Here is a 12191-nt window from a genome sequence, read left to right as displayed (position 1 = left end):
TTTCTTCATTCATACTAAACTACTGAAGAAAGAGAGTTAAAGTACACAATTGCTCCTTGCATTCCTGAGAAGAGTGATACTTCCTGCATTTCCCCTTGCACAGCTCTTGCCACTGCTAGTGCTGGAACCTGAATTACCGTTCCTGCAGTGCTACAGTTAGTCTTTCCCTGACTAGGGTTTCAAATTTAATTCGTATATTAACCTTTCCTGAATCAACTGTTACTGAGTTTATAGAGAGTTCTTTGCAGATCTGCTTTATTTCCTTGTAAATGACAAAGTCATTGCATCATATATCTTTGTGAATATTGTGAGTGTCTAGAGCGTGAAGACATTTCTCAGTGTGAGATCATATGAACTCTAAAATTGTACGTATGAACCTGGGGATGTGCGTATTTTAACACAGGCTGGGGAAGGTTATAGAACACTTAAAAGGTACTTAAAACCTACAGAAAACTTAAACACTGGATTACAGAAACCAAAACACTAAAGTATGTGTGATTTTGACTTCTTAAATTTGCAGAAATTAGAGCTGGTTTGTCTCATGCCTTCATTGGAACAATTCTAGAAGATTTTGAATAGACGGAGAGAAGTAAAAGTGTATTGTGTGGAAAAAATAGCTTTGGTTAAAATGAATGAGAGACTCCGAGTTATTTGCCAGTTAAGGCTTTTGAGGTTTGGATTTATTTAGTTTTTCCTGATGGTGTCTAGGCCAGTTTTGCAAATTATGAGGAACTTTATTTCCAATGTAGTCTTGTTTGGGAGAATCTCATGAAGTGGCCACTCTCAGAAAGGTCTTCCCCATTACAAAAAGGAATGAAAGCGGGTCACAGGGTTGAACTGAAGCCTTGAACGGTATCATATCCTCTTCTTTGGGCATAGTGTTTTGAAGTGTAAAGATTTCTCAAAATTACAAAGCTCTGCTAGGCCTCTAGCTTTGGTAATCTATAGCCATGTAGCATAATCTGCTGTTTGGTGTTAGTTTATGGAGAATGGAGTATTTTATGTCTCATACACCACAAAATTCAGTGCTTCTTGTCTTAAAGAAGCTCAGCTGAACATTTATCAGTTTGTAAAATGATCTTTGCAGGCAGCAGCAGAACTGTAGGCCAATAACTAATAGAGAAGTTACTATCCTTGGTGTTAAGGAGAAAAAAAAAAAGTGCAGCAGACAGAGGACTTTCATTTATCCAGAGAACAAATTGCAGTAGTGTAAATTCCCTGAATTACTTGTCTCAGAACTACCTCTACAAAGTCCACTTATTCTTCATCTCCTCTCTGTAACTCATGACTTGGGATTGCCGATGCTGTAGTTGCTGTTGGGGTTTTTTTTTAAGTGTCACTGAAGTTGCAATGTGATCACTAACTATATAACAGTTACCTGAATGCTGACTTTTTACAATGTGAGTATCTTAACCAAGTGTGTTTAATTTGAAATCTTAGAAATGCATGAAAACCAGAACCTTGTATGAAAATTACTCAGGTTTTATAAAATGCAGCCAGCAATGCAGCAGAATCAGGGCCTTGAATGTAAAAAACTGCAACTTAAAGCACAAATCCTTCTATTCATTTAGTTATCCAATTTCTTGCATTTCTTGGGGAGGCAGAAGTGTGCTTTGCAGCACTGCCGTGTGCTGCAGCAGTGGCCGTAGCTTATCGTTTTGGAATTGGGGTCTTCATTTTGGCTGAAGGTGATCAAAAAGTGACCAAATACACGGTGGGTGAGATCTTGCCTGAAAAATTTTTATAAGGTCAGCACCTTCCTGTAAACACCATCCAATGCCTGATGTTTGACTCTGGCACTTAATGTATAAGGAGAACAATACTGCATTTTCGTCTGAAATATCATTACGCATCCTGGCAATACATGCTAGGATTAAATTCTTCTCAGTTTTCTGACAGCGATTTTATGAGTCTTTCGCTGGAGGAACATGCAAGAGAAAACAACTTTTCGCTGGGAAGCAAGAATCCATCTTTTTCATGATGTACAAATACTACTAGTAGAACTTTTTTTTCCCCCACAGCTAAATATGACCTTCATCAGTTTCATTCTCAAGCAATTTCTTCAAATATGTATCCATTTTATTTTGTAACAAATCAATATTTCTCTCTTAATTGCTGCTCACTCAAGTATAAAATGAAATTTTCATACAGCTCAAAGCTGTGGAAATCGTTATACTGAATGATGCCCTACATAGTCGTTTTGTTTTGGCTTCAGCGTAAGGTTTTCACTGAAGCAACAGGAAGAGATTTAGAGAAATTAATTACAAAATCTTACATCTGAAGTTTTTTCATGCTGCTTAGTGTGGCCTGAGGTGTGGGGCGTGACAGACCCTGTTGCGAGGGTTGGAGCTGAGAGGCCTGTGAGGCCTTGGGCCATATTGCCTTCTGCTTCCCCAGCCTGTCCGACCCAGCATCCGTGAGCAGCACGTGGACCTTCGGGCGAGTACAAAAAAGCAGCTGTGTGGCACGTCTGCACTATTGCAGATTCAGTACAGTGATGCTCTTTGCAAGCTGCGTCACTTCCGCGTGGCTCTGAAGGCCATCGGGTGTGTCCTGCTGGCTCCAGGGTCTCTGACAAGGGGAAATGGCCTCAAGTTGTGCCAGGGTTAGGTTAGAGTTGGCTATTGGGGGAAGTTCTGTACTGAACGAGTGGTGAGGCACTGGAACAGGCTGCCCAGGGAGGTGGTGGAGTCACCAACCCTGGAGGTGTTTAAAAAAAAAGTAGATCTGGCACTTGAGGCTGTGGTGTAGTGGTTGGGTGTGCTGGGATGAAGGTTGGACTGGGTGATCTTCAGAGGTCCCTTCCAACCCCGAACATTGTGTGATTCTGTGATGCGCCGCATGAGCTGCAGCGCTGAAGAATCGCGCTGTTGGGAGGGCTCCAGCGTCACCCCGGCCCTGGGTGCGCAGGGGACCTGCCTGCACTCTCTGGAAAGTCACTGCCACAAGCGGCACAGAGGTTACTGCTGAATTCCTCACCATCTATCTGTATCCATGGTAGTGCATATATGCAGAAATCCCTGTGTATTTCCAATTAGTTCTGCAGTCGTGAGCCTTATGAGGCTGGAAATAAGTAACTTCAAAGAAGGAGAAAACGAAAAAGCAAAGAAGAATTAGCTATTAAAGTCGGAAGAATTGTTGTTTCTGAGTTTGCTCAGCAAGAGGCCCAGCATGTCCTGACCAGATCTGTGCTGGTTTGAGTAGTATATAAAAAGAAAAGTGATTTATATCAGAGTTCTTCAAGTGTGCTTGCTCTACCTTTTATAAGGTAGCATGAATTATTCTTACACCTGTTGGGAATGTACATCTGGGGAAAGCCATTGATACAAGATAGATTGCTTTGTCCTGGGATGTGCTATTCAGGGAGTGTGGGAAGTCGTAAGACCATAGAGAAGTTGATGTACAATTGGAATCAAAGACTAAATTATTACTTAAGTTTATACTTCTCTTACTCAGTTTGCTAACATACAAAACTAACCTGAGATGAGCTAACCTTTTTTCCTCTATTACATTTTGACCATCCCTAGGTAATTGTTTTTACATTTTCAACTTCCAAGATAATTTTTTTTTCCTGGAAAAATGAATAGTAGTCTAAAATGTCTTGATTATTAATATTATTTAAAAAAAACCTTAAACATTAAATTCAGGACACTCTTGTGGTTAGAAGAATTGTAATAAAGTTCTTTTTATTAAAAAGCGTTGACTTGCTTTGTTAAGCAAATCATATATATGTTTCAGTATTTAGTCCCCTCTAAAATATATGATCATTCATTTTCTTGCAGTTCTTTTTAACTGGTTTTTTTTTTTATTTCCTCTACCTCTTTACCTCTTCCTTTAACCTGAGGAAGCTTATAGTCCACCAATTGCTCCTGAAATAATTAAAATGGAAATGCTAATGCTCTTTGTCTACAATAACTCTTCCAACTAAAGTAGTTTCTGTGAATTACAACAAAAATCTCTCAGATGTACAACCATTCAGCAGTCTGTGTATCTCTAAAGATGAAGGAATCGCTCATTTGTGTTATTGTACCTTATTTAAAATTACACATTTTTTCATTCTGTTTCATCTTTGTATTTTGCTTTGATTTTATCGAGCAGTAGTATTAAATCGATACATGTTTGGGATGGCTATCTCTACCAGAGGGAACAAGTGACATTTGAGATAACATCAATCTCCAAGTTTAAAAGTAAAAAGACTAAACTGAAATATTGTCTTGAGGACTTATTTATGGACTTTGCCTGATCTAGTATTAATTAACTTTGTTGTCTCATGGATTGGACTGCCCAAGTGCAAAGAGAACTATCACTGCATGTAGTACTTAGTATGAACTTGCGAATGAAATGGGATTTTAAATTAACTGGCTTACTTTCTTTTCCTGTTACAGGTGCAACAACCGAACACAGTGTATAGTAGTTACTGGATCAGATGTGTTTCCTGATCCTTGTCCTGGAACATACAAATATCTAGAAGTTCAGTATGAATGCGTTCCCTACAGTAAGTATAATCTTTTTATTCTTGCTCACTTCCTCTGGCCCTCACAATTAAAGCTGGAGTGCCGTTACATGGAAAAGCAGCATATGTTTGTGGCCCACAGACCCATTATGCATGCAGAGCACTTGCAGACTAGGGCCTCCAATTAGCTTCACGAAGTGTGGAAGGAAGCCATGGGGTGATGCTGGCCAAGTGTCTGTCTGTGTTCTTAAGTGTTTGGCTTTTAAGATTACTGTTTTTCCAGAAAACAAACTCAAATTAGCTATTCAGTAGGCCAGAGAGAAATTTGTACTTTTGCCCGCTACCAGTTGCTGACAAATTGGCTTGGCTCACAGACTTCTAAAGCAGGAATTGACTTCAGTTTTAATCATGATCCACTTGAAAGGCTACCTGCTGCTGTGGTGGCTTCGGGTGCACAGCAAAACCCAGCCCTGACACTCGGAGGCAAATGCCCCAGTTGGGGAACTTCTTGTAAGAGGACGTTGTGCTTCAGGGGCACATTGTAAGTGAGTGCAGATTCAGAGTACATAATTCTTCAGTGTTACTCAAACTTGATTCTTAAAAGCAATGGGGAAAAGAGCGAGAAAGAAATGTTCACTGTTATTGCAAAGAGAAAATATGAATTGTGCCTCGAATCAGCTGCTGAGACAGAAATTTTCACCAAAAACAAATACTGAAACCGTATTGAGATAGAAAAAAATTAAGTTCTGGCTACTTCAGCAGTTTTGTTCAGTATTCTGATACCAGAATTCAATAGCTTTAGATGTACTTCTTATTTCCTTGCAATAATGAATGCTTTTTTTTTCATTGACGTGTATTCTTGTTTATAAAAGTTTTGACACTCTTAACTGGTTTTACTTTCATGTAAGGTCATTCTTTGCAGGGATTTCTCCCTCGTCCCGTAACTCAACAGAGAAATAGCTGTGTTTGCAATGGAATTTGAGCAGTGCACTGATCGTTCCCTTGAGTTATTATTAAGCATGAATTTCCCGATCTGCAGTAATCTTTAACCAAAGTCACATTTTCTGTTGGTACAGGAAACAGACCAAGTCTGAGATGCAAAAAACACTGTGATGACAGTATATGTCCAAAAAAGAAGGAAATGGGTTCTGGCATAAGCAAAGCTATGTCAAAACTGTCCGTACTGTTTCCTGCACAGTTTTAAAATTCAGACTTCTTAAACCGAAATACTACTCTGTACTGCTTCACCACATTGAACCTTCTCTTTTGTAAAAGACCAAACACAGATCATCTGTTTTTTCTTCATTTCTGCTGTGTCATTGTGAAATGGTTGCTTGCTGATTTTTTTTTTCTGTGCCATTTGTAGGATTGGAAGCCTACTGCATACAGTGATCCCTAGTACCATTCCTCCTGTGTGTAGTATCGGTGGCTTGTTGTAACTGTTCTTCTCGTGCCACTTTAGAGGAGTGATGTCTTATCCCAATCTAACCAAAGTTTTGTTCCACAAAGATCACTTTTACTTTAGCGCTATTTTCATTCCCAAATTCTAAGAGGGCAGTGCACCTGATTCCAACCCATGAGGTCAGTCAAATGACAAGGTTACGTTTCCAGTTCCCGTAGGCTAGCTCATAGAGAAAAAGTGTAATGCAAATAATGTTCAAACATGATTTTTTATGCTGTTTTAGGAAGAGAAGTGTGGATATGTTCTACTGATTGGGTATCGCTATCTACAGGAATCTTTTCTTTTCCAGTTTTCAGAAGTATAGTGCCACAGCGCGGCCTATCCTGTGTTCTAACGTGTAGTTATTCTACTTCTAAAATGCTTGATTTTGCTTACTGTCAGTTGCATTGGCCTACCCTTTGAATTATGTAATTCTGTGTCTATCGTAACTCAGGATTCTGGATACTTCTTGTCTTTCAAAGTCTATAAGTTTTGGAGTTTGTCAACTGCATGTACAGTGGTGACACTGCCCCATTCCGGAACTGTAAGAGGCATCACCTGTCAATACCAGCAATCACCAAAAGAGTTGCCAGTTGCTGAAATCAGTTTTGAACTTTGATTGCAAACCACATTGTGTTTTGATTTTTGACCATTTTACTTCCGTGTCCCACAAAGCCTATCCTGGTATTTTTCCAAGTCTCTTTTTTTGAAGCCTGATAAACACAAGTGATCAAGTCTAATCTTTTTCTCCCTTACTTGTTCCAGTGCTCCATATCTAAACATAAGGAATGACTGAAATCATTAGGTTTGCCAGCAGCATGAGACTTGTTAGCAAGGTGGGATAGGCTTTTGTGGGTCTAGGAAGGAAGGTCTTTAGTGATCACAGCACTTCTAACCAAAGTTCAGTTATGGTTCTTACTTTTTCTGAACTTCGTCTTCAGTTACTGCGAGACTGCAAAATTTCCTGTTTCACTGTGACACCTTTCAGTCGATGAGAGATTGCAAGTAGCAATCATATCAGGCTTTGTGGTAAAAGCTGGGAGCTCTTACACACTGGAGTTGGTGTCATCCTTGTACAAAATGCAGTTTATGAGCTCCTCTATGTCTTACTGGCCTGCAGGAATACGTAGCTGCTTTGCTGATCACACGTACTCACTGAGCTTTCTCTGGGTTCTGCGTTCATCACCGTCACAAGAAAGTACTTAACGAAAAGCTTCCTTTTTTGCATCTCGAAGCATAGAGGAAAAAAATCTATTGAGATACTCAGTTGGATCTCTAACAAAACTAAAATTCTAGACAAATTTGATAGGCATTGCTTTGTCCTAAAATAAGAGTGTTATTGATTAAATTACAAAGAAACCAAGAGTACCATAACTGACATTTCTCTCAATTATGCTGCACAATGCATGTTGACACTTTGACTGAATAACAGAAGTCAGCTCTTTTATAAAGAAGAACATCGAAAGTACCATTTCGTACATCTGTGCATTTTTATTTTAAGCCTTTTTTGGGCGCAGGGATTAAATAGAAAACGTTTTAAAGTGTTTTATTCTCTCTCTGTCTGCATTTGTTTATTTCAATAAGCCCATCTGTCCCTGAAAAATGTACAGCTGTACACCAGTGCACACAGAACAGACATGCCGGTAATGATTTTAGTTATCCCTACCTTTTTCCCCCTCTCCTATTGCTAATTCTAAGCAGGTAAAATATCAGTATTGCTCTTTGGCAAGGAGTAAACTCATGCATAAAAGTTCACAAACAAAATCACCTGGAAGTCAGTAACAGTGATTGTGAAACCCTGGAATTCACCTCAGAATGCATCTTCTGTTTACTCAGATAACTCAGGAATTACAAATTGCAGAAAACCAAGTATTTTACCTAAAGATGTATAAATGAGCAAAGGCTAGGGAAACTATTGCTCATGTTGAGGATATTAACCTCCTCCCACTCCTCCATAAAGTTTTGGAGTTGTTCCCTGAAGAAACACTAGATTGGCTCAGCCAACACCATTCTTTCAAAATACTCATATGTAATTTTGTTAAATGAAACTGAAAATCCAGAACTTTATATGAAACATACAAATATTTTCTTCAAGATCTTATTGTAGTACTGAAGATGTAATAGCTGTGCGAATAGTTTTGATACACTTCCTTGGTATGGGCAGCTACTCCTGCACAAATTAGTACACCTGCCATTTTCCAGGTCATTTTATGAAATTAGGAGAGCATACTTCAAAGGCTACTGAGTATATGAAATAGATTTTATTGCAAATAATTATTGGAAAGCTATTTACTAGCTGGACTTTAGCTATATGTCTTCCTGTAATATATTCCTTAAAACTTCCTTGGGGAAAAATTGCTATAGTGATATACCTTTGTTAACCCAGTTCAGTTTGTACTTTCCCTGTGCAGTGGCGGAATGAATATTTGTTTTAAACACTTGGTATGACTGTCCTTGCACTAGCTTGCTGTTTCGGGCTTAATCGATGATGCTGGAGAATATCTGAATGAGCTAAATGTTAATTTTTTCTTCTCTTTTCCTCTTGCTTACTGTGCTTCTGCTTCTTTTTTCTAGATATTTTTGCTTATTCCTTCTAGTCTGATTTTGCAGTTAAAGACTAAGAAGTGGCAAAAGTTCTCAAGAATAACATTCAGGAAAACAAATAAAATAAAGCCTAAGGAGAGCTAAAGGATTCAAGCTGCTTTCTTTACAAGAAAGAAAAGTAGAGAGATGTCTGGGGCAAAGATGGGGAAAGGTTTAATAAGCACACATGCAAACCTATATAATTAATACACTGCGGTTTTTATCTATAATTAATTAATTAATATAATATGTATATGTGCACTTGCACATATATGGTAAATTAATGTGTGACTTAAAAACCAACTTGACAGCGTTATACTTTGAGAAGAGTACGTATAGCATGCATTAGTAAAGTCATTCATTATTTATTCAGGTTCCCTAAGTGAAACTACATGCCAGCATTTCTGTATTGCCTCCTTAATCAACTAAAATGATTGATCCATGTTCACTTGTGTAACCGTAGAATCTCTCTCCTGCTAGGTTTTCCTGTTGTCTGTTTCTCTTTATCCAATATAGTGCAGTTCTTATTCTCCCTATATTTAGCGTCTGTTACTAATTTAATCTCTAGATTAATAGTCAATTTATGTTAATCTTCTTTCTTTTTTCCTTGCACTTTTTTATTTTTCTTCCGATGCTTAAAATAGAAGTGGAGCAAAAAGGTAAATAACGTATACAGTCCAAACCCCAGCTCCTTGTTATGTGCCTTATGGATGTTAACCTCTTCCCTTCCCCTCCCCACAACACTCTTATATTATGATAATCAGCAGGATCTCATAAGTACACCTCATAAAGAAGTCGACTGTTTGCAATAAAGTGACTTGGCTGCTTAAAGTAGGTGGCGGGGTATAGTGTCTGAAATACTTGGGCTGGAGGGAAGACTCCCTTGCTTTTTTCTCTCCCTCTCTCTTTGTCTTTCTTTCCCTCTCTTTCTCTCCCCCTTGGGTAAATTCTTGTTAATCAAGTGTCATCTTGCCTGGCTTCCAGAACCCTCTCCATAGCATGCCATGGTTACAGGGTTTCCTGGTCTGTTTCATTCATTGCTTTGGTTGTGTTTTGTTTTCTCTGCTCCTAATTGCTTTCTCTATATACCTGATGATTTGTTTTGTTCCTTTATTTTAATCGAGGCACCTCCTTTTTCAGCCTCACCACTTCTTAAAGTTCTAAACAAGTCGATGTGATTTTTTTTTGGACTGAAATGACCTAGCGCACTGCTGCACACCAGTTAAAAGCTCTGGAGCGTTAATGTGTACCACTAAAAGTCTAAGATGAAAATGCAAGAGTAGCTCTACATTTTCAGCTGTCTGTGTATGCCATTGAGCCTTGGTCTGTACTAGTGAAAACAGTTCCCATCCACTTTCCATACTGGTACAGCAAGAACATGGTAACTTTAAGAAAAGTGGATGATAAAGGGTGATAATTGCATTAATTATAACATAAGGTATAGTGCCAATTAAATTGATTTTTTTTCTTCCTGACACAGTCATTATGATTTACCTACTTTTTTTTTCTTTTTTTTTTTCTTTTTTTTTATTATGAGACAGTCTTAATTTGACGTAATTCTTGTCTTACTTTTCTCTGTGACTGTTAGTTTTTGTTTGCCCGGGGACGTTGAAAGCAATTGTGGACTCACCGTATTTATATGAAGCTGAACAAAAAGCAGGTGCTTGGTGCAAAGATCCTCTCCAGGCTGCAGATAAAATATACTTCATGCCATGGACTCCGTATCGCACCGATACTTTGATAGAATATGCTTCTTTAGAGGACTTCCAAAACGGACGCCAGCAGACGACGTATAAGCTCCCAAATCGAGTGGATGGTACTGGATTTGTAGTGTATGATGGCGCTGTCTTTTTTAACAAGGAAAGAACTAGGAACATAGTAAAATTTGACTTGCGGACTAGAATTAAGAGTGGAGAGGCCATAATCAATTATGCCAATTACCATGACACCTCTCCATACCGATGGGGAGGAAAGACTGATATTGACTTGGCAGTTGATGAAAATGGCTTGTGGGTAATTTATGCTACGGAGCAAAACAACGGGATGATAGTAATTAGCCAGCTGAACCCCTACACCCTGCGTTTCGAAGCCACGTGGGAAACGACGTATGACAAACGGGCAGCATCCAATGCTTTCATGATATGTGGTGTCCTGTATGTAGTGCGGTCGGTGTATCAGGACAACGAGAGCGAGACTGGTAGGAACGCCATCGATTACATCTACAACACCAGGTTAAGCAGGGGCGAGCACGTGGAAATTCCTTTCCCCAACCAGTACCAGTACATCGCTGCCGTGGATTACAACCCCAGAGACAACCAGCTCTACGTGTGGAATAACAACTTCATTCTGCGATATTCTTTGGAGTTTGGCCCACCTGATCCTGCCCAAGGTAAGAAGTTGATTTTTCTCATTTTTAATCTCTTTGTACTTTCATTCAAGTAACTGTGATATGGTATCTTTGGTCTTAGATTCATGATTTATTTATTTTCTTGGCAGAAAAGGCAAGGAAGGGTTGTTGGTCTGCGCCATGCTGAGCGGTGCAGCGTTACAGTGGGGCAAGGCAATTTTGTAGAACCTGTGAAAAGAGGTGGAATTACTTTATTTGGTTTACAAGCTTGTACTTTTTTTTTCTTCTTTTTTTTTTAAGCAAGTGTTTAGCTTTTTTTTCTTTATAGAATGAGTTGGGGAATTGCTTATTTACTTTATACCATCAATCAGTTTGACTTCTACAGCTAAACAAAGTTTGAGTTCGTTCACACTGAGCCACAAGCCTGTTCCCACCCGTTCAGTGTTACCTGACTGAATTGATTACAACGTACACGCAGACCTTTTAACTTCTTGGCGCCAGCAGCTGAAGGCGTTGTGTGCTGGGAGATCCCAGAGGAGATGTAGGGGGTTAATGTGCAATACCAAGTATAAATATTTTTCCACAGCCCTATTTTTGCAGTTTCTTATGCCAGGTTAGACAAGATTATCCGACATCTTTTTAGCAGGCTTCTCATTAAGTCCATTACAATTGTAATTCAGGTCGGTTGAAGTTAGAACAGCTACATAAAAGGAAGGACATTGACTGCCAACAGAGGAAAGAAAAACAGAGGTCGTTAGGTCTCAGAAATCCCTGAAAGTGCCGTGAACAGGCACAGCCATATATTAGCATCTGCAGAGGAGAGAGTAAATACCAAGAGAAATCCTGCGTGGCAGGAGATGCATGCAGGAAGGAATAGAATGTCGATAAGCTGGTTTAGAAATGAAGGTAATATTCACTTCTTTCATCTAACTGCTGTGCATGTTTAGCAGCCGTTTTTTCTACTTCAGAAAAGTAGTAATAATGGCTTCTCCGCATGAAAAGTAGCTATCGTACTTCAGCGAAGCTGATCCGTGCACAGCAGTGTGAACCACGCAGCGTGCGAACAATTATCAACGTACGCGTAGCTTTTCCACATACAAAAGTGCGCTAGAGACAGCAGAACAAGGCGGTTTAGAATGGTACATCGGCCATCCCCAAAGCCAAGTGACGATGTGTCCACTCTGCCTGCACAGGCGGGTTCCAGGAGCTCGGGGCCTGAGCTCCGGCTCTGAGGACAGCTGTCCTGGCAAGCTCTGTCTCTGTACGTCAAACTCGTCCATTCCTTGGGGAGTCTTTGGGGCTGCTTTTAGCAGAGACATACCCACCTGTGTTCTTGGAAAAAAAATGTAAGCTTTCGTTTTCATACA

The 12191-nt window shown here is 39.4% G+C and overlaps 1 protein-coding gene across 1 annotated transcript in view; it reads left to right on the top strand.

Annotated features, from left to right (window-relative positions):
• Nucleotides 1–10866, top strand: part of LOC104274090 (latrophilin-2-like) — a gene marked incomplete at its 3' end in the record, with an annotated part of 83111 nt that extends 72245 nt beyond the window's left edge. The window contains exons 3-4 of the mRNA XM_009869621.1: nt 4386–4495; nt 10066–10866. Coding sequence (XP_009867923.1) covers nt 4386–4495; nt 10066–10866 — 911 coding nt within the window. The remainder of the gene's footprint in view (nt 1–4385; nt 4496–10065) is intronic.
• Nucleotides 10867–12191: the final 1325 nt, after the last annotated feature.

Source organism: Apaloderma vittatum, unplaced genomic scaffold (genome assembly GCF_000703405.1).
Source record: "Apaloderma vittatum isolate BGI_N311 unplaced genomic scaffold, ASM70340v1 scaffold8510, whole genome shotgun sequence".
Classification (NCBI taxonomy): domain Eukaryota; kingdom Metazoa; phylum Chordata; class Aves; order Trogoniformes; family Trogonidae; genus Apaloderma; species Apaloderma vittatum.
The sequence above is the reverse complement of the archived record's forward strand: the minus strand, read 5'-3'. Positions and strand labels throughout refer to the sequence as shown.